Source organism: Polypterus senegalus, chromosome 1, assembly GCF_016835505.1.
Source record: "Polypterus senegalus isolate Bchr_013 chromosome 1, ASM1683550v1, whole genome shotgun sequence".
NCBI classification, from domain to species: domain Eukaryota; kingdom Metazoa; phylum Chordata; class Cladistia; order Polypteriformes; family Polypteridae; genus Polypterus; species Polypterus senegalus.
This window is the reverse complement of record NC_053154.1, coordinates 126,476,122-126,502,659: the sequence shown is the minus strand read 5'-3', so window position 1 is coordinate 126,502,659 and position 26,538 is coordinate 126,476,122. Positions and strand designations below refer to the sequence as shown.

At 38.5% G+C, this 26,538-nt stretch overlaps 1 protein-coding gene across 1 annotated transcript; it reads right to left on the bottom strand.

Moving 5' to 3' along the window:
- LOC120533622 (extracellular calcium-sensing receptor-like) lies at positions 1 to 24,701 on the bottom strand. The gene is made up of 6 exons (XM_039760560.1): positions 24,479 to 24,701; positions 23,325 to 23,448; positions 18,858 to 18,969; positions 2,016 to 2,243; positions 1,769 to 1,892; positions 1 to 914 (listed from the first exon to the last, which is right to left on the bottom strand). Exons 1-6 carry the CDS (start codon positions 24,699 to 24,701, stop codon positions 1 to 3), a joined length of 1,725 nt encoding a protein of 574 aa, XP_039616494.1.
- Between the last annotated feature and the right edge of the window lie 1,837 nt (positions 24,702 to 26,538).

Below are 26,538 nucleotides of genomic sequence, written 5' to 3'. Positions count from 1 at the left end.
TCAAAGCGATTTTGACTGCATTTTACCCATTAGGTGTTTTTTTGAATTTTTATCTGGTTTTAGTAGTATGATATAACATTTTGGAACAAAAATACAAAGAAGTAAGCCAAAACTTGATGCCAGAATAGCAAATACCTCTACAGCTACTGTATACTTTCCAGGAGAGCTGATATAAGATGGAATAAACGTGATCCAAACGGTACAGAACACCAGCATGCTGAATGTGATGAATTTTGCCTCATTAAAGTTATCTGGTAATTTCCGAGCAAGAAAAGCCAAAACAAAACACATGACTGATAAAAGGCCAATATATCCTAACACAATATAAAAAGCTACTGTGGATCCCATTTCACATTCTAAAATAATTTTTTCTTTATTAGAGTTCACATTCTTTTGGGGGAATGGAGGATATTTTACTAACCAAACAATGCATATCAAAGTCTGTATGAGTGTAAAAGTTAAAACGCTTAACCGCTGTTGAGTTGGTCCAAAGCATTTCATTATATTACTACCAGGCATTGTTGCTCTAAAAGCCATAAGCACAACTATTGTTTTTCCCAGAACACACGAGATGCAAAGAACAAAGGTGATTCCAAAAGCTGTGTGTCGTAACATGCAGGACCACTGAGTGGGCTCCCCAATAAATGTAAGTGAGCACAGAAAACACAGCGTCAATGAAAAAAGAAGAAGAAAACTTAGCTCTGAATTATTAGCTTTCACAATTGGAGTATCTCTGAACTTAAAAAATACAACAGTAACCATGGAAGTTAGCAAAGCTCCTAACAAAGCAAGTATAATTAATATCATCCCCATTATTTCATCATAAGACAAAAATTCAATGTCCTTCAAAATGCACTGGTCTTTCTCTTCATTGGCCCGGTATTCCAAAGGACACTTCATGCAGTTTACTGCATCTGAAAGTAAAAGATAGAGTGTCATGAACTAGCTATTTTAAGGAACATCGGGACTATGTTGATTTACTGCTGAATAGAAAATGATGAATTATATTACTATATTTTGAGAAAGCATCATGCGAAAAAAGTTCAGTACAATATGTAGCTAAAAACGTACAATACAATAAAACTCCAAAGCGGCATTTAGTTTCACAGCAGCGTAGCAGCTTTTCTATTGAAAATTTACAGACATTTCTCAAAAGTGACACAGACCCATTAATGTAAAGGAAAGCATTGTCTTCCATTGTTAAGTTGTAGTGCTGGTATGTTAAGAGTAAAACAAGACATGAAAAAAAGAAAGAGCATTAGTATTTTTTTGTCTCAAAAATACAAACTCAAGAAAGAAGTGAAAAAAGTGGACTTTATGCTAGATAAACAATGATGTTATATAGAATCATCCATTTAGTCCACCAGCACATTGCAATAATTTAAAAGTGTATAGAAATGTCCAAAAATGTATGCAGGTCTTTTCCAGTAAATGGATGTTTTGATAAAACTTTATTAAGTACGATACCAGATCATTTTTGCAATAAACTAATACAGGAAAAATAGTGTCCTGATCCTCAGTTATCTAGTTCCCACATTACAGGGAATATTTTGCATGTATTTAATTTGGCGACTTCCAAACATAAGGTTACAATACAGACTGTACAACCTATAATTGGCTAACATCCTGTTCATGACTAGTTCCGGATTATTTTCAGTTCTGCTGGGACATATTCCAAGTTCTTTTATCTGTGCACTATATAAAGCAGGTTATGGAAAAGGATTGATTTTACTAAATAGTTTGTGTATTTAAACACTTTGGTCATTACCTGTGCTATTAGTAATTTCTCCTTCTGCACATGGTAGACAATCAAAACAACATACTGGCTTTCCTTTCTGTGTAGCCTTACGTGTACCAGGACGACAGCTTTCACTGCATACTGATTTTGGAATCTAGAAAAAAAACAACAAAACATAATGCCATACAATTCTGAAGTATAGAGTAATGAACTTCATAAAATTAAATCATACTAAATTTTGCCATTTGGTCAAATAAAAATAAATTAAAGAGATCACCTTGCCATCATTGGTGGCCCACACAATGCTCTTGTTGTTCATTATGAACTGCTTTCCTTCTGGCATAAGTGCATCATAAAATCCAATAGTCACAAACTCTATGATTCCGTTTACACTAAGCTGCCAATTCACCAATTCATATCTGGCAGTCGGATCTCCATTTATGTCAAAACTTACATAATCACCATTGTTTAAACTGAAATTAACTTTCTTCAGGTGTTGCAGTGCCTGTTATATTAATGCATATTGTGATCATAAAAAAGCAGGCCACCAAATCTAAGAATTTATCAGCTTTTATTTGCCTAACAATTTCCCAGTAACATCAAGGACAGATTTTAAATATATTAACATACTGCTTTAATTAATACTGTTAATTGTTTTTTTCTATATACATTACAATATTTATTAAGATTCTACATATCCTTACTGATATATCAGTGCAAATTATTTCAACCTTAAATCCACTTTAACAGTATTTGTAACCAAAATAAAAACTCAAGTCTTACATTTTAATTGCTGGATTTAAGGTCTGACACGTTTTGGATCTGAAATAATAAAAGAATCATTAAATCGACTGTGTTTCTGCGAAAGTTTAATTAAATTGCTATGCCAGAAAATGCTGAATGTTAGAATCTGAAGCATGCAATCATCAATTTTGCCCGTGGTATTTTCTGCAAATTTAAACTTTTAAATGAATTGCTTTTAAAGAAATCTGTGTTTCCATGTAATCTACGTAGCATTTGCTGTGAAACCAGTAATTCTTGTCCATACTCACTGATAAATGAACATGTTTCTTGTAAACAATGCAATTTTTATCTAAATCAAAATTCAAATTAAAGTATAAATTGTAAAACAGGCTACAATGATGTTTTGTAAAATAATAATATATTTATACTTAAAAATTTTAGAAATTTCCTTTTCTTTAAATTGGATATTTAACAATTAACTAATTAATTCAAGCAACGATACCTATTTCTGAATCGTTATACGTCCTTATTTAAGGTGGACATACAAGATTACCTTGTATTGTCATTCTTATGTCCGACAAGGTTTATAATAGTTGTGATAACAGTTGTCCTATATCTGCTATAATACTTGTCTGTTGCTAGAAATCAAAGTGGTTTCTTTCTGTCCCTTTGTGCCATGGACGACTTATGCAAATAGACAAACATCATAACTTATCATGACATTAGAAAATATCTGTATTAAATTTAAATTAATGCAATATCATTTAAACTAAATTTTTTAATACACTTTTCAATATAGACACAAATTTAGTTTATAAAATAATTGATAATTGTGATGAACAAGTTAATATCTACCTTATGTTTGTTGCTAATTATTTATTTTAATTATTATATGTCAAAGACTTATACACTGGCATAAAATTTTTTGAAATTCAACTTTTATATATGAAAAGGATCTTCTCTAAGAATAGCACATATTCAAGCATTCTAAAATGACAAAAGATTACCAACTGTAATGTTAAAATTTACTGTTTATATAGTTATTCCTCAGATATTAAATGAGGCAGAATGTCTATTATTTGCACTAATGTACTTTAACAATTTACAAAGGTTATGAATGTTTTTCATACTCAGATTTTTAGTGCACAATTTTAAAATTGATTAAAAATATTTATGAAACATATATTTGTATATCCCATGCACTATTGGCCCAAAAATATACTTGTTCCATTGATTGTTCTAGGTAGAAATTTAAGGACATGTTCAACAATATATTCGGGTTTACTGATTTAAACTTTTAATGAGCACTAATGGCAAATTTTCCAGTTTAAAAATAACTCTTACAGTATGGATGTATAGACTTAATTTTCAAATGATCTTAGGTACCTTCTGTAAAGATTATGCTTTCCATGGTTGTTTTTACAATTTATTTACCACTAACTTATTATGAAGTCAACCTTATATCAGCTATGAATATTTCACATCATTTAAAGAATGCAGGTATAGGTTTTTCCCTGTAAATCCAAAGTACCTTCCAGACTGCTCATCCATTTCTTACCAAATGGCGAGATAACACTGCAGGGACCTCAATAGCAGCCTCCCGGTGCCATCAGTTACACTGCTGGGGAATGTGCACTTTTTTATTGTGCACTATATGCACTATGCATATAATTCACCATATACTGTTCTTTCACTACCAGTAAATTCTAATGTGAAAATAAACATATTAGCAGTTGCAATTGACATTAATTAGTGCCCGATTATTACACACACCTGCCAGATCATATTTTACATATTTGCAGCTTGTGGATGTGTCAAAATAACCAAGGTCAAATAGTTTATGCTTTACATATCTTCAATATTTTGCCAAACACTTAAAAAGTAATACTTCAATGAGCATCACAATCTAACAGAATGTTCTTGTGATTCCAGTGTTCTCTGTATACTAGAGCAAACATCTTGATATGGTAGGAGGTTATAAGCAGAGCCTGAACAAGAGTCTAATAAGTAAAACGTTCTAAGATTTCAAAAAAGTCTCTACATCTGTAGATGAATAAAAATATATGAGTAATGGTAATGTGTATGTTTGGAATTTACCTGAACATAAAAGCAAAGTATATGTCATTTTATTTTCTTCTGACACTTCAGAACTAACGGTAATGAGGGTAGACGTTTAAACTACGAGAACACAGTCAAACAAAACATTAAAACTGATATCTCCAACTATGAGATAAAAAGTCTTGAGCAAGTCAGGTGTCTTTCCATCTCACATTGACCTCTGTTGTGGTCTGTGCTGGTCACTAGGGTGTATTCTGACGGCTGCTGTCAGCCTGCTTTCTATTAGGGATGATAAGCTGTCAGTAGTGAAGAACGCATGTTACAACAGGAACACATTCTCAGATGCAGTATGATGTGGTGGTTAAGAAGGTGGACTTAAAAACAAAGGTATTATAGTTTGTCTTTTTACACTAGTTTTTTTTATTTTATTTTTACTGATCTAACCTCAAAATTCACTTTAGTTATAGTTAGTCTCCATAATGATTTTTCTAGTTTTAGTTTAGTTAGTACAGTATTTCGCAAAACATTTCTGTTTTACTTTTATAAATACTGTATATTAGTTTCAGCTTTATTGTAATAATTATGGAACGGTTAAAGAGACATTGTGAAGCTTAGTTTTTTTTGCCACAATCAGAGAGAAATACAGACTTAATGGTTAAGGGGACACTGGCGCACGCATGTTATCAACAATTTTCATTAAAATTTGCGTTAAACTAAAATTTTTTGCAATTATTCACTTTCTTTTTATTGTATGTATAGTTCATGGATGCAATTGACTTGAACTGTGTTGATTTGGATTTGCTTTTATGGACTTGACCTGGTTTTCAGCCACGGAGACAACCAAATCTTTCTGTGGCACACTGGACGAGCCCTATGGAAATTTCTTTGCACCATGACGATCTATGATGGTCTCTCTTTTTAACCTCTGTCTTCTTGATTATAATTTATACACTGGATTGCTCTCGATTCCTCCTATACATGCTTAATGGCTAAGAAATGATCTGAGGTTTACACCCAGCTGGATGCGGCTCTGGGCGATCCCCCCTGTAATACCCAGCGTTATATGTATGTGGCTGTATGTTGGCACCTCCGAATTTTGGTATCTTCATGTGCATTTTGTAATATCTCCTACTATGCTTTTTCTGCTGCTTGCCGCTCATCTTTGTCATCCATCCTCCCGTCTCACCTTCTCTGCTGTGCTGTGCTGCTTCTCTTTTACAATCAGACTAGCAAAATACCCGCGCTTTGCAGCGGAGAAGTAGTGTGTTAAAGAAGTAAAGAAAAAGAAAAGGAAACATTTTGAAAATAACGTAACATGATTGTCAGAGTAATTGTTTTGTGTATTTGGCCGCAGTGTCACGAAGTTGTTTTCGTCTAGCTGCATCAGAAAATGTACCACGACGTCTGACACGCCTCCTTTTTACTGTTTTCTCACAGCTTGGATTGCTGCTGTTATAATCGGTTTGAGTCTACATATATATATATATACATATCTTCATATACACACATATATATATATATATACATACCTATCTACATCATATATACACACACACACATACATACATACATACATTCACACACACAGATTATATATATGTGTGTGTGTGTGTGTATGTATGTATGTATGTGTGTGTGTGTATATATATACTGTATATATATATTGTCGCAGTAGGGGGCAGTAGTGCTCCCTTGAACCCTCAGGTACCACACCAAACACCTGGTAAAAGTGCTACAATAATTATATTTATTATAATAATGTGCACCAAGCACCCTCCACTCCACTATATTCATCAATCACAATAATAAATCAGTAACAATCACAATCCTCCACTTCCAGACGCGTTGCCCTCCTACCACCCAGCTCAGCTCGTTGTCTGGGAGTTCCCAGAGTCCTTTTATTCCCCCTGACCCGGAAGTCTTTCTGCCCAACAGTTCCACAAGTCCTTATTCCTTCCGGGTCAGGGTAAACAGTACTTTTCTTCACCCCGGAAGCCCATTGCTCTTCCTGTGACGAATTTCCGGGTCATGGTGCCCAAATGAGTCCATTGGCCTCCTGACAGCGACTCCCAGTGGCCCCCAAGGTATCCAGCAGAGCTGTGTATAAAAACTACATAGTCCATGAGGCCCTGCTGGAATTCGGGGCCCGTATATGCTCTCGGGAGAGCTCCTCCTAGCGGCCAGGGGGTGAGGACCGGAGTAAAATGCCGGCAATCCACCACAATATATATATACATATATACATACATACACACAGGTATATATATGTGTATATATATATGTATGTGTCTATATTTGTGTGTATAGCTTTGGTCACTGAGTGCAAGGAAAAATAATAAAATGTAGTCTATAAGTTATTAAACAGTAAAACATTAACATTTTTAGAAGTAGCGCTACATTAAGCATTACTGGAGTGGTTTCGGGTAAACTACATTTTAAAGACGGTGTAACACAACAGGTAAGTAGTACTAACAGCAGCTAAAATGTATATGGATGATCTCTCGGTAGTTGATCCCTTTTGAAAGGCGCTACACGACGACTGTGGTATAGAAATTACATTTTCTATGTGAACGTCCAAATTTCTGCCTCTGGTAATGTGCCTTACCAGCATTACCAGCAATTAAAGAAAATTAGTTTTGTGTCCTCTGCAGTGTTAAGAGAGAAAGGCTTTGGTTTGGGATAAAAGGACAAAAGGTGTAAAGAAAGGAAAGTTGCCTTTTTCTTTTACAGTGGTGTAAAAAACTATTTGCCCCCTTCCTGATTTCTTATTCTTTTGCATGTTTGTCACACAAAATGTTTCTGATCATCAAACACATTTAACCATTAGTCAAATATAACACAAGTAAACGTTTTTAAATGATGGTTTTTAATATTTAGGAAGAAAAAAAATCCAAACCTACATGGCCCTGTGTGAAAAATTAATTGCCCCCTTGTTAAAAAATAACCTAACTGTGGTGTATCACACCTGAGTTCAATTTCCGTAGCCACCCCCAGGCCTGATTACTGCCACACCTGTTTCAATCAAGAAATCACTTAAATAGGAGCTGCCTGACACAGAGAAGTAGACCAAAAGCACCTCAAAAGCTAGACATCATGCCAAGATCCAAAGAAATTCAGGAACAAATGAGAACAGAAGTAATTGAGATCTATCAGTCTGGTAAAGGTTATAAAGCCATTTCTAAAGCTTTGGGACTCCAGCGAACCACAGTGAGAGCCATTATCCACAAATGGCAAAAATATGGAACAGTGGTGAACCTTCCCAGGAGTGGCCGGCCGACCAAAATTACCCCAAGAGCGCAGAGACAACTCATCCGAGAGATCACAAAAGACCCCAGGACAACGTCTAAAGAACTGCAGGCCTCACTTGCCTCAATTAAGGTCAGTGTTCACGACTCCACCATAAGAAAGAGACTGGGCAAAATGGCCTGCATGGCAGATTTCAAGACGCAAACCACTGTTAAGCAAAAAGAACATTAGGGCTTGTCTCAATTTTGCTAAGAAACATCTCAATGATTGCCAAGACTTTTGGGAAAATACCTTGTGGACTGATGAGACAAAAGTTGAACTTTTTGGAAGGCAAATGTCCCGTTACATCTGGCGTAAAAGGAACACAGCATTTCAGAAAAAGAAAATCATACCAACAGTAAAATATGGTGGTGGTAGTGTGATGGTCTGGGGTTGTTTTGCTGCTTCAGGACCTGGAAGGCTTGCTGTGATAGATGGAACCATGAATTCTACTGTCTACCAAAAATCCTGAAGGAGAATGTCCGGCTATCTGTTCGTCAACTCAAGCTGAAGCGATCTTGGGTGCTGCAACAGGACAATGACCCAAAACACATCAGCAAATCCACCTCTGAATGGCTGAAGAAAAACAAAATGAAGACTTTGGAGTGGCCTAGTCAAAGTCCTGACCTGAATCCAATTGAGATGCTATGGCATGACCTTAAAAAGGCGGTTCATGCTAGAAAACCCTCAAATAAAGCTGAATTACAACAATTCTGCAAAGATGAGTGGGCCAAAATTCCTCCAGAGCACTGTAAAAGACTCATTGCAAGTTATCGCAAACGCTTGATTGCAGTTATTGCTGCTAAGGGTGGCCCAATCAGTTATTAGGTTCAGGGGGCAATTACTTTTTCACACAGGGCCATGTAGGTTTGGATTTTATTTTCTCCCTAAATAATAAAAACCATCATTTAAAAACTGCATTTTATGTTTACTTGTGTTATATTTGACTAATGGCTAAATGTGTTTGATGATCAGAAACATTTTGTGTGACAAACATGCAAAAGAATAAGAAATCACGAAGGGGGCAAATAGTTTTTCACACCACTGTATATAGTGTAGAGAGATTTCTTCGCTGACGATATGAGCGCCTTTTGGGGATAGTCGCGGTGGGTCTTGTGTAGACTGGTGAGACGTCCCTGCCATTAATCGGCTGTTATGGCACTGTTGGTCATCCACTCCTGTGCGTGTCTTCATAATCCGAGCTGACGACCTCATAATCGTATACGTGCAAAAGAAAGTGCGAAGCACCCTAATATTAGTTTGCCGCGGTGTAGAAAAGGGATCCCGTGTTTGCACTTGTCTGGGCTATAGCTCAGGGGGAGGAGGAAAAAAATTAAAAGTGCTCACTTTGACTTTAGCAGAATTGCAGTCAGCGTCTCAAAGGCCGGCACAGCTATGCGCTTGCGCCGGCTGCTCGAGTTTTGCAGGGCAGAAGACGCCACTTTTTGCAGACATGTTCACGTGATCAGAAGTCCCTGCGCTCTTTGGAGGTCATATATATATATATACACTCACGGGTGGCACGGTGGCCCTGTGGTAGCGCTGCTGCCTCGCAGTTAGGAGACCCGGGTTCGCTTCCCGGGTCCTCCCTGCGTGGAGTTTGCATGTTCTCCCGTGTCTGCGTGGGTTTCCTCCGGGCGCTCCGGTTTCCTCCCACAATCCACAGACATGCAGGTTAGGTGGATTGGCGATTCTAAATTGGCCCTAGTGTGTGCTTGGTGTGTGAGTGTGTTTGTGTGTGTCCTGCGGTGGGTTGGCACCCTGCCAAGGATTGGTTCCTGCCTTGTGCCCTGTGTTGGCTGGGATTGGCTCCAGCAGACCCCCGTGACCCTATTCGGATTCAGCGGGTTAGAAAATGGATGGATGGATATACACTCACCTAAAGGATTATTAGGAAAACCATACTAATATGGTGTTTGACCCCCTTTTGCCTTCAGAACTGCCTTAATTCTATGTGGCATTGATTCAACAAGGTGCTGAATACATTCTTTAGAAATGTTGGCCCATATTGATAGGATAGCATCTTGCAGTTGATGGAGATTTGTGTGATGCACATCCAGGGCACAAAGCTCCCGTTCCACCACATCCCAAAGATTCTCTATTGGGTTGAGATCTGGTGACTGTGGGGGCCATTTTAGTACAGTGAACTCATTGTCATGTTCAAGAAACCAATTTGAAATGATTCGAGCTTTGTGACATGGTGTATTATCCTGCTGGAAGTAGCCATCAGAGGATGGGTACATGGTGGTCATGAAGGGATGGACATGGTCAGAAACAATGCTCAGGTAGCCCGTGGCATTTAAACGATACATAATTGGCACTTAGGGGCCTAAAGTGTGCCAAGAAAACATCCCCCACACCATTACACCACCACTTGTAGTGGAGAGGAGTGGTACCCGGTGGGGTCTTCTGCTGTTGTAGCCCATCCGCCTCAAGGTTGTGCATGTTGTGGCTTCACAAATGCTTTGCTGCATACCTAAGTTGTAACGAGTGGTTATTTCAGTCAAAGTTGCTCTTCTATCAGCTTGAATAAGTCAGCCCATTCTCCTCTGACCTCTAGCATCAACAAGGCATTTTCGCCCACAGGACTGCCGCATACTGGATGTTTTTCCCTTTTCACACCATTCTTTGTAAACCCTAGAAATGGTTGTGCGTGAAAATCCCAGTAACTGAGCAGATTGTGAAATACTCAGACCGGCCCATCTGGCACCAACAACCATGCCACACTCAAAATTGCTTAAATCACCTTTCTTTCCCATTCTGACATTCAGTTTGGAGTTCAGGAGATTGTCTTGACCAGGACCACACCCCTAAATGCATTGAAGCAACTGCCATGTGATTGGTTGATTAGATAATTGCATTAATGAGAAATTGAACAGGTGTTCCTAATAATCCTTTAGGTGAGTGTATATATATATATATATATATATAACTGATCACCCATTGGCCTCGCTCACTGAGTGCAAGGGAAAAAAATAAAATGTAGTCTATAAGCTATTAAACAGTAAAACATTAACGTTTTAAGAAGTAAAGATATACTGAGCACCAGTGGAGTGGTTTCGGGTAAGCTACATTTTAAAGCTGGTATAACATAACCGGTAAGTAGTACTAACAGCAGCTTAAATGTATATGGATCATCTCTTGGTAGTTGATCCCTTTTGAAAGGCGCTACACGATGGCTGTGGTATAGAAATTACATTTTCTATGGGAACGTCCAAATTTCTGCCTATGGTAATGTGCCTTACCGGCATTACCAGCAATTAAAAGAAAATCACTTTTGTGTCCTCTGCAGTGTTAAGAGAGAAAGGCTTTGGTTGGGGATAAAATGAAAAAAGGTGTAAAGAAAGGAAACTTGCCTTTTTCTTTAATATAGTGTAGAGAGAGGTCTTCGCTGACGATATGAGCGTCGCGGTGGGTCTCGTGTAGACTGGAGAGACGGTCCTGCCATTAACTGTCTGGTATGGCACTGTCGGTCCTCCACTCCTGTGCTTGTCTTCATAATCCGACCTGACGACCTCATAATCGTATACATGTAAAAGAAAGTGTGAAGCGCCTTAATATTAGTTTGCCGTAGTCTAGAATTGGGATCCCGTGTTTACAGTTGTCTGGGCTATAGCTCATGGGAAGGGGAAAAAATTAAAAGTGTTTACTTTCACTTAAGGCAGAAGCGCAGTCAGCATCTCAAAGGCCGGCACAGCTACACACGCGCGCGCGCATCCGCCGGCTGCCCAACTTTTGTAGTACTTTTGCAGTGCAGGAAACGCCACTTTTTGCAGACACGTTCACATGAGCAAAACTCTCCGCACTCTTTAGAGGTCTTGCTTTCTCTGCGTATTGCGTTCATAGTCAGTTCATGTGAGCCGCTCGGAGTACATGCATCAAAGCTTCTAAGCTGTGCCTGTGCTATCTCATGCGATCTCGCGATGTCCACGGCGTTATTTAATGTTAGCTAAGACCCGGCACTTAAAAGTTTCTCGCTACAGCAATTTTAACTCCGTTACAAAGTGATCCAAAGTCTCATTTATACCTTGTGTCTTCTCATTAAACTTGTATCTCGCGAATAAAGTATTCAGTGTTTTTCTTCAGCGCTCTTTCGGGGCTCTTCCTTCTTTTCTACGTACTGCGGTCATAGTCAGTTCATGTGATTACGTGGGAGGCGTGATGATGTCACACGCAGCTCGGCCCCCCATGGCCATTGGATTTTATTTTTTTCTCCAGCCGTCTGGAGTTTTCTTTTTTTGTTTTTTCTGTCCCCCTTGGCCATTGAACCTTACTCTTATTCGATGTTAACCTTTTGAACCTTACTCATTACAGTATATGGAGAAAAATTGGTTCCAGTTATGACCATTACGCGTAGAATTTCGAAATGAAACCTGCCCAACTTTTGTAAGTAAGCTGTATCGAATGAGCCTGCCAAATTTCAGCCTTCTACCTACATGGGAAGTTAGAGAATTAGTGAGTCAGTGAGTGAGTGAGTGAATGAGTGAGTGAGTGAATGAGTCAGTGAGGGCTTTGCCTTTTATTAGTATAGATAAGTATTGCTCTCCACTATGCTAAAATACTCTTGTGACAAACTCCTTCATATTAAAAAGTTTGTCCAGAGCAAATGGTCAGACACTTATGTCCTAAAAGACAGTGGTATTATGCGGCGCCCGAAATAGTTACATCGTGGGTCAGGTCACCGCCACAGCCGGACTGCAAATAGAAAGTTCTCTGGCAGCATACTGGACCTGATCTACACATCTGGATTATCTGTCTGCAACAATTATAGCAGTGATTTGGGACTCTCTGACTGTAAAGCAGTGCTTTTCACTGTCTCATTACCTCTCACACCTCTTACCTGTAAACGTCAAATTTCTTTCCGAAACCTTAAAAATATCTGTCCCTCTGTTCTTACTGGATCCATTTATGATCTTTTTCTGCCTTCACCTATTCCATCAACAGTAGATAGTCTTGTTGACCACTATAACTCAGGCCTTCATTCAGCACTCGATAAAACATCTCCTTTAAAACATAAGGATGTTTCCTTTAAGCGTTCAGCTCCATGGTATAATTCAGAGCTACGATATATGAAAGCAACTGGCCCACGCCTTGAGAGAAAGTCACGTAAGGCTGGCCTTACTGTTCACATCCAGGCTTTCTCTGACCATCAAAGGGCTTACATGGATGCACTTACTGCAGCCAAGAACACATTATGGCAGAATAATAGACAGTGGCCATGATAACCCAAGGGTTTTGTTCTCTGTAGTTAATAAATTACTTCAACCTGCATCTGGCCCAATTACCTCCTCTACTGAAGTCTGTAAAAAATTCCTCCACTTTTTCCAAAATAAAATTAAAGATCTAAATAATTCAACTAACATAAATCCATCATCCATTTATATCCTTCCCTGTCTTTGTCAAAGCGAAATTGTCAAGGCTTTACCTGAAAAGAAGGCTATTAGGAGTCATAGGATAGGCAGAGTATATAGCTTTACAGTAATCCCTCCTCGATCACGGGGGTTGCGTTCCATAGGTGAAAATCTGCGAAGTAGAAGCCATATGTTTGTATGGTTATTTTTATATATTTTAAGCCCTTAGAAACTCTCCCAGACTGTTTATAAATATTCTCCGCTTAGTTATACAGTAAACACTCATTTATCGCAGTTAATCCGCTCCAGACAGATAAATGAATTTCCACAAAGTAGGATTCTTTATTTATAAATCTAATATTTTCACAGTTAGAGCATAAAAACCTGTTTACGACCTTCTAAATAAGTTTTTTTAACATTATTAGAGTCCTATAGACATAAAATAACACCCTTTAGTCAAAAGTTTAAACTGTGCTCCACGACAAGACAGAGATGACAGTTCTTTCTCACAATTAAAAGAATGCAAACATATCTTCCTTTTCAAAGGAGTGCCGTCAGGAGCAGAGAATGTCAGGGAGAGTGAGAGGGACAGAGAAAAGCAAACAATCAAAAATCAATACGGGCTGTTGAGGCTTTGAAGTGTGCGAAGCACCGTGCAGGAAGCATATCGTATATCATTGAGGAGTTTTATTTAATACGTAATACGTGCTCTGATTAGGTAGCTTCTCAGCCATCCACCAATAGCATCCCTTGTATGAAATCAACTGGGCACACAAACTGAGGAAGCATGTACCATAAATTAAAAGTCCGCAGAAATCCATGAACCAGCGAAAAATCCGTGATATATATTTAGATATGCTTACATTTAAAATCCGTGATGGAGTGAAGCTGCGAAAGTCGAAGCGCGATATAGTGAGGGATCACTGTATTGCAATAAAACAATCACACGGACTCAACCCAATTCGGCCAAATCGAGCTGAGCCCCGAACACTTCAAAAATCACATTTATATAATGATTTCTTATCATCCTCACCTCAATTGAAACAATGCCTTTGCTGTCTATTCTGACTCACTACTCCAGCTGGCTTGCTGGCTTCCCAAGTTTTTATGGGAACCATTATCATCTCCTGACTACCATCTGCAGCTGGTTTCTCACATGCCTACCATGACCATCAACATTTTCTGTATTTCGTCATTGGTATCATTCCTTGCTTCCTGGCCTTCAAACAACAGGTGTTCTTATTCCCCCTTCTTTTGTCCTCGGATAGTTTCTGTACGTCATTCTCTTTCTGTTCTATCCTTCCAAGTTTCCCAATATTGGTAATTTTGCTTCAAGCTTAACTAAAAAATGCAATATGACTAATATCTTTTATTTAACTATTTGCTTGACATATCTTATTTGCTTGACATGTCTAATTTATGCTAAATCTAATGCTTCAGAAGCTGTTAATTACTTTTATGCTAATACATATATTTTTATTTTCCATATCTTCCCACTCCATCCAGCTCCTTTTCTAAATTTTCACCAGTCACATTGGCATTTGTTAATGACCTGCTTTGTAAGATGAGGCCAACTACTTGTGTACTGGACCCCATCCCCACCAGACTTCTCAAATTGTCTTCATGCCATAATCCCAACTGTTACGACAATAATCAATACATCCCTCGACACTGGGTTTGTGCCAGCCACTTTTAAAATCGCTTCTCTAACCCCCATGTTAAAAAAGTCTGGTCTTGAGGGTGATGATCTAAACAATTTACGGCCTATTTCCCATTGCCTTTTCTGTCAAATGTTCTTGAGTGTGTTGTAGCCCCCCAGCTCACAAATTACTTAACCTCTAATAATTTGATGGAACCCTTTCAGTCTGGTTTCAGGGCACAGAACAGCTGTGAAACTGCTCTTCTTCGGGTAACCAATGATTTGCTTATGGCAGCAGACTCTGGACAAACCAGCATATTAATTCTGTTAGACCTCAGTGCTGTTTTTGACACTGTCAGACATGACATTCCACTCTCCAGAATGGAGAACATGCAGTGTATCTCTGGCACTGCCCTCCACTGGTCCAAGTCCTATCTGACTGATGGGCAAGAGTTTGTTAGTCTTGGCAACAGCAGATCCAGCTCAGCGCCACTCACACAAAGAGTTCCTCAAGGCTCTGTCCTCTGCCCTCTTCTCTTCTGTATTTATACTGTATGCTTCCCCTTGGCCATATTATTCTTAGCTATGGACTGGGTTATCATTTTTATGCAGATGACAGTCAACTCTATTTCAATAACAAAAAAGTGCAATTTCATCAGAGTTTTCTCAGCTCACAACTTGCCTCAGTAAAATTAAAACGTGAATGGAGTAGAACTCTTCAAAAATTAAATTGCAACAAAACTGAACTCCTGCAAATTGGCACTAAAGCACTACTTAAGAAAATGAGCTCCTTTTCAGTCACTCTTGATGGCGATCTCATGAGACCTTCTTCTGATGCAAGGAATCTTGGTGTCATTTTTGATTCCTCCCTTTCTTATTTCTTTCACATAAACCACATTAAGAAACAATCTTACTTTAACCTCCATAACATATCCTGTGTTCACTTATTTCCTCTCCTTTTCTAATGCTGAGAAACTTGTCCATGCTTTTATCACATCCCACATCGATTATTGTAACTTGCTGCTGGCAGGTGCCCCTTCTAATCTTATATCACAGCTTCAGTTAATTCAAAACTTGGCTGCAAGACTCCTTACATGAACCATTGCACACATCCTGCTTCGCCTTCACTGGCTCCCTTTGTCTTACAGGATTGAATATAAAATTCTATTAATAACCTACAAAGCTTTAAATGGTCTTGCACCGGACTACATCAGTGACCTTCTAAATCACTATGCTCCTGTTCGTCTACTAAGGTCCTCTGATTCTGGTTATCTTGTTGTGCCTCACACTAACCTGCACTTTATGGGTGACAGGGCCTTCAGCTCCATAGCACCCAGACTTTGGAATGACATTCGAAATTAATTAGGTCAGCTGACTCCATTCATTGTTTTAAAAAACAACTTAAAACTCATTTATTTAGGAAGGCTTTTAACTTAACATTCTGTCCTTTCTTTCAGTTTACCTTTCTGTCCAGGTGGTCAGGATAATTTGTGTGTCTGTTATATCACAAAATAGGTTATTGGTTAGGTTTTTCTTTTAGTATTGAATTTAGTATTTTACTTTGGTTTATTGTTCTTTATTCTATTTAATGCTTTGTTATCTGTTTCATTGTTCTATTCAGGAAAACATTTGTATCAAATGTTACATATACCCTGCTGTTTTTTTTCTAAGACTTTGTGAAGCACCATGAGCATGGGAAAGGTGCTATATAAATAAAATATATTATTATTATATTTATTTAATGCCAAAATGTTATTAAAGCCAATAATTACATCCCATTAAGAACAAGTAAAAATCAAACCAGATATTGAATATAAACAATTTTTAAGATGTTTATATTTTTTATGACTTGTGCTAAACAATCTGCACTTTTGCACACAAATTATTAGTCCAAATCAAGTACCTAATAACTGTTAACTAATAAGTATTGTAATACTGTGAAAAGGGAAAGGAGAGGGATGCTTTATTTCTATATTACATTGCCAACCTTACATTTACTTGTATAGCACATAGCATGTTAAATTTTCTAAATCATGTCACATTGTTTTGAAGATATGCTGGTTTCATTGAACAAATTAATTTCGGCTTCTTCGCATGCTTGCGTTCAACTGAGTTTGTTCCCCAAGCTGCTGTCCCTCAAGAATAGTTGTTTAGCATTTTGTGGATTTGGACTTGCATGTGCACTCTGGCCTTTTTCAACCTTTGTTTTTTCTTTTCTTCTTTGAGCTGTACAGAAGAGGCTACATAAAAACTATATAGTGAGAAGGCTTAGAGGCTTAAATAGCCATTACAAAAGAACAGCAAGCAGTCCATGAGGAGGGAGGAAGAGCAAGGAAAAGCTATATATATATATATATATATATATATATATATATATATATATATATATATATATATATATATATATATATATATATATATATATATATATTACATAGTTTACTGTCAAATAATGCAGAGTATGTGTGTATATTGGGGCTCATCTGACGTACACACTCCACTGCATTCCCTCGCAGGGATCAAACCTCAGACTTTAGCGGCGAAGCCCCTTTACATTGTGCCACGATTTGTGGTTTGTTAGTTTGACAGCTGGAAATCAGAGTAATTACATTACTTTAATTACAATTACATTCGTAGTCTGAAACACAATCTGATTGTATGGGTAGTCGCCTCTGACGCTGATGTTTTTGCAGTTTTTGCTATTTTAAATGAATGAATGAATAAGAAGAACCAAAAATTATATCTATTAGTTAACTACCTTATATAACATTATTTTATGTGAAATGTTATAGCTGTTACGTTGTAAAATATATTTGTAAAAGATAAATATGTTATACTATATTTAAAATATTTGTGGAAATTTATCATTATACATTAGGAAAGATAAAAAATACCTGCCATCAAAAAATCTTTAATAAAAAGGTGTGAATTATATTAAAATACCAAAAGGTGAGGTAAATCTATTATAGCAAAGAAAATATGCTTCATTTTGAAGAATAAAAATTATTCATGACATAAAACTGTATGATTTTTGCATATCTAAACAAAAAGATCTCCAAAAATCTCATGCAGGCTGTGTACCCTTGTAGATAATAAGATGGAACCCTAATTTTGATTCACAATGTGCCCTTTGGAGAGCTTCTAAACCACTAGCATTGTGACAGCATTTAGCATACCTAATGTTAAAGAAACTTTACAAAAGCGAGCCACCATTCCCTCTTCCCCTCTTCTTTGAACTTGAATTTGAGGTGTCATATTTTCCCCTTTTGGCATTTGGTTTGCCTAAAGATAATTTAAAACTTCAATAGCATACTCATAATTCATATTTTTTTTACAAATTTAAACAACCATTTCACTTTATTACATGGATATACTTTTAATTATATAAAACTTACAAAAATCTTGCAAATTATTCATATAATCTGAAATTTCTTATTTGAATACATAATTTGAGAAATCTGATACAAACATAATTTAACTAAAGCATACAGTAGTTTTGTCAAATGCAGTTTACTATACAAAAAAATATAATTTAAAAACAAGGAGGTATTATAAAATGATAAGGGAACAAACTAACTGGCATTAGCTGTTAAACAGTTCAAATTTTTTTGTAGATAGTACCATTTCTCCTGAAGCTCTACTACTTTCTTTTCCATCACAGCAAGCATACTTCGAGAGCTTAACATTTTATTGCTTCACACAAGTGTAAAGTGAAGTAGCAGTCATCAAGACAGTCATAGATCATCAAGATCTATTTTGAAACAAGGATATATATAATTATATAAGTCTACACCCCCTTAGAATTGCATATGACCACGGGGCTATGGGGACAGGGCACTGCAGGTACCGACACCCATAAGCCGGTCTCTTCCATGCACCTCGGCTATTTCCAGCCTCTCCGCATGATTGGCCATTACGCCGACATCCACTGTCGGACTTCTGGCTACTCGCTTTCACTCAGTGTTAAGATCTGGAAGCAGTCAGTGTTAAGAAGCAGTTCACTTAGTTGTCCTGTTTTATTTATGGTACAGGGAACACTCACCTGTACCGCCGCATCTCTCTGGCTGGACAGCCCAGTGCCGCGCCGCCGCAGCCATTCATGCGCTGCCTTCCGAAGAGCCTTAGCCGTCCTCTCCAGCACCTCGATTGTCTGCCTTGTCATTTAGGAGTTAGGCACATGGAAGATATGAGAAATACTCCCAGGGCAGGTCATCCCTGGGGTAAGCGCCAACCTTCTTGCTGATCTAGTCTCCTGGAGCTTCCGTCTTCCAGGTGGCCTCAATCTGCAGCACGCCGATCTGGGCTTCCTCAGCAACGGCATGCGTGTGGCTGCCTGCTGCCTTGGGACTGCCCCTAGACTTTCTCTTCCCCATTGGCATGGAAGTGGTGCTTCATTGAGGCTCTTTTTTTTCCCAAGTGCTGCTTAGTGCGTGTTTCTTAAGATGCATGTGCATGCATGCTACTGTGCTGCCTTGTGTGCGTGCCCCTCACTGCTATGTCGGGTTGCCACAGGAATAACAAATGCAGATCCCTACCTTGCAGATGGCCAGGGTATCCTGCCGACTATGCCATATGGACCACCAGGTGGGCACCGCTGCCTCAACCCCTACACAGACAAGCGTGGGACACAAGTTCAAGGCATTTTTTAAAATTTTGCTTTTTTTTTCACTCATGGGAAATGCCTTCCTCATTTCAAACAACTCTAGCACAGTCACAAACACTAAACAAAACACAGCACAAAACTGCTCTCTCTTTTCTCTTACTCTTTTTTCCTCCTCCACGCCTCCATATGAGTATTGTCTACTCTTACCTGACTCTGGCTGTCAGAGTAGTATCTGCTGGCTAGCTCCTTTTATAAGGCACCTGGAAGTGCTCCAGGTGCTTGATGACCTACTACCAGCAGCAGAAGAAGAAGAACCGCCCATACGGGCTCAGCAGCTGCTGCAGCACCCCCTGGTGGCACCCCCAGATCCCAACAGCTGTATCCAACTCCAACTCCCATGAAGCCCTGCAGGAGTCAGAGGCACTGCTGCAACCCAGGGGGGCTGCCATCTAGCACACCTGGGGAAGTAATGCTCTGGATATGTTCCCTTCCATTGTTCCAGTGTGGAGGCATACTGGTCAGGCAAGGACCCTGGCCGCACGCCACACTAGGTAAGTAATGTATAAGCACAATATACTGACATTTACTTCTCAGTCTGCAAGTCACTTCTAAGTATTACAGAACCACAGAGTATTTGAATTATCTTCCAATCCAGCAGTTCCTGTTTATGCTGTGGGTTTTAGATGTGTTCAGTGTCTGATTGTCAGCAATCTTGACATCCTCTTTTAGTCTAAACACTGGGGCATGTGCTAAAACCATTTTATTTTTGGAGCTTCTCTGCTTGTAGACTTTTTACCTTTGATTACAAGCTTTTGGATGAATGAATTCACCTGGAAGTGTATCGACATTTGAGATAACTAACCAAACATTCTTGAAAATTAAGATGAAAAGATCTGACATTTATTTGCTTGTAAATATATTGCTGCCATCTCCAAAAGCCTTTGAGTAATCCTTTGCTCAGTGCATCCTATAATATGTAACTGCAGTTAGAAACCGCACAGGCAGGCATTCATTATATGTTCCGTATTATCTTTTGCTATTTAGTGCATCATGAAAGATTACTGGTAACTTAAACATATGGATAGTTCTCCACCTCTCATTCCACTAGTGTGTAGTTCGTTCTGACCACTGCTATAAAATGACATAAGATTAGTAACTGTTACTTAAATTGGTGAGGTTTCTGAGAAGTCCATAAGAAACGATGACCCCTCCAATGGTATATAAGGTTCTGGCCCTTTTGGATTGTGTGCTTTGTTAATAGCATCTTAAGAAATGACAAAATCATAATCAAAATCAGATGGCTGGTGATTTCTTATAGACCTTAATATACTTTTCCACTGTAAAATTGGCAAAAGAATGGGAGTAATTATATTATGATTAACGATCCTGCTGGTACAATCGCTTCCAAAAGATGAGTTTATTGCTGAAAAATGCAAAATTTAGAGGGGCACCTCCTTGATATGTTTTGCTTAAACAAACATTTGTCAAAATCTTGTGGTTGTGTTACACTATTTATTGTTGAATTTTTGGGGCTATTTTTATACCCATCCCTAACATAATGCTGCCAAACTTGCATCATCAAATTAAAGTACACAGGGTCGCAGAGCCATTCCAATTATTACTGGGTGCAAGGAGGAAAACAGCCCAAGATGGAGAGCCATCCCATTGCAAGGCCCACTGACAAACACACCAGCACTCATGCTCTCACACATATGGCCATGTAACCCAACCGTCGTGCCCTTGGGATGTGGGAAAAAACCCATGAAGAAGACATAGAGAGACATGGGTAGAATGTACAAATTTCACACACATATTTCCAGACAGAATTCCATCTCAGGATAATGGATCCGTGAGGCAAAAGTGTTAGCCACATTTAAAGGTGTTTTCACCATTTAAAATAGATCTTGAAGTTTCATCGAAAACCTATGCAGTTATCAATGCAATTCTCCACTAAAATTGCCCAAAACATGGAACATCTGTTACATTGTTGTAGTTACATACCTTGATGTTTTTATTACTTTTTTAAGGTACAGATACAATGTAACTATGTAAGTACACTTGTTTTAGGATCAGTAATAAATTGTTACACTGTAATTATATAAACTGTGAAATAACAATGACAACTGAGTAATTAACTATAGCGTTATTTTGTATTACACAGTAAGAATGGAGTAATAAATAGTTACACTGTACTTATACAGGTAATTACAGTGTAATTATGGGCACTTAATGTAAAGTGTTACTGAGTGTTCACTGTAAATTACATTATTGTAATTTGTATCATTATGCTGATATATGAAGATTCAATACATCACTCTAAAATAACATACAATTTATCTGCTAAATCAAATGATTTTTTGGAGATAAATAATGACTCAGTGGAGTATCCTGGAAGCCTCTGGGAGGCTACCAAGGGCTGTATCTGAGACTTTTCCATTTGTTTTTCATCACATCTTAACCGCTGCAAAAATAAAAAAAACGCTGAACTTGTTTCTCAGCTTTCTGAGTTGGAGAGGTTTCACCCCCAGGTCAGATCAGGTCAGGTTAGGTTGGGGAACATGCACTGGTACAGCATGTTGCCGCACTCACCACATGATGAAACAGCTTGGGATCCTGGTTGGCAACCCCCCAGGCAGACATGCTGTCCAGTCTCACCCTCTGCAAATGACCTCTATCTGCCATAGCCTTGTGTTACGTGGGCGTCCCCTTAACCTGGTCCAGCCACTTGGCTCCTCAACAATAAGGATCCTGTGAGTCGGATCACCTGCAACTGATGCTCCCCAACAATACAGGTAATGTGCCTTACTTGGGACTCCATGATCAAATGCTCATTCAACACAAAGTCAAACCAGCGGTACCCATGGATTCTCCAAAGAGACACAGTACCAAAGGAGTCCAGTTTTCATTTCAGGTCACTGGATAGCATCCATGTCTCGCAACCATATAGAAAGACAGGAAGCACCAGAACTCTAAAGACTTGGACCTTCGTCCTTTTGCATAAATATCGGGAGTGCCACATGCCCCTTTCCAGTGACCTCATGACCCTCCATGCTCTCCCAAACTGTCTACTGACTTCATAAGAAGAGTCACCAGAGACATGAATGTCACTACCAAGGTAAGCAAACCTCTCGAAAAGGTCGACACTCTCTCCTCAGACAGGCACACTAGTGATGGCTGTACCCAAGAGGTCATTAAAGGCCAGTATCTTGGTTTTTAATCCAGGACACTCGCAAGACCAGGCAGAGCCTCCATTGATTCCGCGAAGATCACAGCATCGTCGTCAGTCAAGATCAGTGAATCTTTATTTACCAATTGATAACCCACAGCTGCTGGACCCCACTGCCTTGCCCAACACCACGTCCATGCAAGCATTGAACAAAGTAGGAGCAAGAGCACACACCCTGGAAATTCTGCCTTCACTCTGCACAGCACTCACAGTACTAGTGTACATTCTGGCCAGGATATCCAGCAACCCTGAGGGGAAACTGCAAAGTCTCAGGATGTCCCACAGGGCAGGTCAATCAACTGAGTCAAACGATTTACAAAAATTGACAAAGGCTGCAAAGAAACTGTCAATATTCATGTTTGCACTCCATAAGAACCCCAAGTGCCAGGATGGTAAACTTCTGAGGTGTAACACTTGACTGCTCTGACCACTGGTAGGTGAGCAACTGATCACAGATCCTATTGAGGACGACCTTAGCAATGACCTTACCTGACACCAAGAGCAGTGTTATCCTCTTGTAGTTGCCGCAATCCATCACCCTTCATTTCCCAGATAGAGATGACAAGTCCCATTTTCCAGTCAGTTGGGATGACGCCAGTCTCTTAAATAGAAGCAAAGATTGCTTGCAATGCCAGGAAGACAACCTTACCACCATCCCGGAATACCACAGATCCCTGCACCTTTCCTTAACCCTTAGCTGATTCACCACTTGTGCAATCTCAATGAGATTAAGTGGTTCACTGCTATTTGGAGGGTCAGCCTCAAGAATATCCACACTTTCAACCCCAATTACTAGATAAAAACCTACAAAATAAAATATCAGTTTTTAGTCCTGACCTAAATGCACTCCTCTTACAATGAACAAAATTTTAAAATCCATCAGACTAGGGCTCACTGTTTGTCTTTGAGACTAACCCCAATAAGCTTCAGGCCCTCCGCCTTCATCGTAATGAGTCCTTTACTACTATCAAGACTGAATCTGGTTCAATTAATAATGACCCCATGCAAATAAATAAATAGATTTTCAATTACTACTCAAATGTATTTTCTGAAGTGTCTTTGCCTCACCGCTTAGCTTCCTCATCTTTTCTAGATTCACTGAATTTGCCCCATCTTTCAGATAAATAAAGATCATACCTAGGTGCTCCTGTTACTCTGGAGGACCTAAAGGAAACACTACACATCTATATATATAAAAGCCAAATACCACTGACTCACTCATAATGAAATGTCCTGAACCATGAGGACTTGGGACTGGAAATTTGGCATGTAGGTTACTTTTGGCCCATAGGTGCTCGCTAAGAAACGGTTTTAGATCTGGTTGTTTTCTATAATTTGCTTGAACTTTATCAGTGGGAGAACTGCCGTAGTCATTGTCACTTCTTATTGTTCCCACCCAGGTCCATCCAAAATGCTTGACAAGTTGTGCCAGTGCTCTGCTTTGATAATAATCACTTGGTATCGTTCTGAAAAAAGTGGGAAACTGTTTCCTGTTGCTAAGACAAGCACAAGTAGCGAAATGACTGATCTGTGAAAATGAAATCAGTTAAATTAAATACATAAATACATATATAAAATATATCATTTGTAAACTTTTTTGGTATATCATAATGATATATCAATGACAACAATTGAATAATTTTATAGAACTATTTAAAAGTATTCCATGTTTATGGCACATGTTGAAGACTTCTACACCTTTATTATAATTATAACTGTAAAAAGGATTTACTGAAAACCCAGATTTAAAATAAAATAAAAAAAGCAGGTAATAATAACAATACACTATTTCTTACCACTGGTATGTTAAATTGACCAACAAGTGTAGCGATACCAATAGTTGGAGAAGATGCAGAATGTCCTATGATTGCATGAATGCTTGACTGTTGAGAACACGGCAGAGATGATGATTGTGCTTCTCCTACTCCACTCATTAGTGCCATTGCAGCTTTGATTGCCAAAGGAACTGTATCACAAGTATCATATATCTTATATCCCAGCGACACATTAGGCAAAATATCTGTTCTGTTGTTTATTTGTTCAATTGCAAAGATCATGGTTTCAGCAAACTGATATTCTTTATAATTTAAACTTTTTAGAATAGAAAACCAAATTTAGTCACAGTTTTAAAATTAAACTTGACACTTACTGTATGTATTTTAGATAAATAAAAAAATACTCACTCAGTACAGACTAATGCTTCAGGTGCTGACTTAAGTGTGGGTTTGGATTCTATAATATTATTATGAAGTGTAAATATTCCACCCAGAATAAAGTCACCAGTCTTTGAAACAAGAGGAATATCAGGATTTCCCCATAATCTGCAAAAAGGTTCTTCGCCCTGTACTGAAAGAGCCAGGACAATAACTCTCAGAAGCATGTCTCTGAACAAACTGCAACACACAAATGATAAAAGAGTTGGAGTTAACTGGGTTTATGTAGTGTTCTGCCTGAAGGTATTATTTGATAATTGCAAAATAACAAAGATTCACATTTGTCTAATGTGTTAATTTTAGCCATGTGATTTATACATTTGTTGTTCTTTTCTATAGATATTATCCTCTATGTCATCAATATACAATATACAAATTAGACAGATTACAGCGCATCCGGAAAGTATTCACAGCGCATCATCTCTGTGGAGAGAGGAGAAACTTCCAGAAGGACAACCATCTCTGCAGCAATCCACCAATCAGGTAAAATTTCTGCTGTATGGTAGAGTGGCCTGAGCTGGCCAGTCATCTAAACTGAGCGTCAGAAGAAGTCCTCTGTGGAGAGAGGAGAACCACTGTATGGTAGAGTGGCCTTAGAAAAGGCACATGGTAGCCTGCCTGGAGTTTGCCAAAAGGCACCTGAAGGACTCTCATACCATGAGAAACAAAATTCTCTGGTCTGATGAGACAAAGATTGAACTCTTTGGTGTGAATGCCAGGTGTCACGTTTGGAGGAAACCAGGCACCGCTCATCACCAGGCCAATACCATCCTTACAGTGAAGCATGGTGGTGGCAGCATCATGCTATGGGGATGTTTTCGGCAGGAACTGGGAGACTAGTCAGGATAAAGGGAAAGATGACTGCTGCAATGTACAGAGACATCCTGGATGAAAACCTGCTCCAGAGCGCTCTTGACCTCAGACTGGGACAACGGTTCATCTTTCAGCAGGACAACGACCCTAAGCACACAGCCAAGATATCAAAGAAGTGGCATCAAGACAACTCTGTGAATGTCCTTGAGTGGCCCAGCCATAGCCCAGACTTAAATCCGATTGAACATCTCTGGAGAGATCTTAAAATGGCTATGCACCGACACTTCCCATCCAACCTGATGGAGTTTGAGAGGTGCTGCAAAGAGGAATGGACGAAACTGTCCAAGGATAGGTGTGCCAAGCTTGTGGCATCATATTCAAAAAGACTTGAGGCTGTAATTGCTGCCAAAGGTGCATCGACAAAGTTTTGAGCAAAGGCTGTGAATACTTATGTACATGTGGTTTCTCAGTTTTTAATTTTTAACAAATTTGCAAAAATCTCAAGTGAACTTTATTCACATTGTCATTATGGGGTGTTGTATGTAGAATTCTGAGAAAAAAATGAATTTAATCCTTTTTGGAATAAGGCTGTAACATAGCAAAATGTGGAAAAGTGATGCGCTGTGAATACTTTCCGGATGCACTGTATATTCTGATAAATTATAATTCTTTCAGTGATAAAAATGAGAGCTCTGTTTTTTATCCTAACGCATTTTATATACCGTACAGTATGTGTTTTATTAATACTCTTCAACATTTAGAGATATACTACACACATCAATTTGAATTTGTGCAAGAGGAATTCTAAAGAGAAAAATTTTTATGCAACAGTAAAAACTAATGTGTAACCAATGTGAAGCTTTTCCAA

Bases quoted from the DNA above. Each gene is read 5' to 3' on its own strand.
- LOC120533622 (XM_039760560.1), bottom strand. From the start codon at position 24,701: ATGATCTTTGCAATTGAACAAATAAACAACAGAACAGATATTTTGCCT. The intron at 2,244-18,857 runs GTGAGTGTTCCC...TTAATATAACAG, and splicing joins AGAGAGATGCGGCGGTACAG to GCACTGCAACACCTGAAGAA. The intron at 915-1,768 runs GTAATGACCAAA...TTTTACTTTCAG, and splicing joins AGAAATTACTAATAGCACAG to ATGCAGTAAACTGCATGAAG.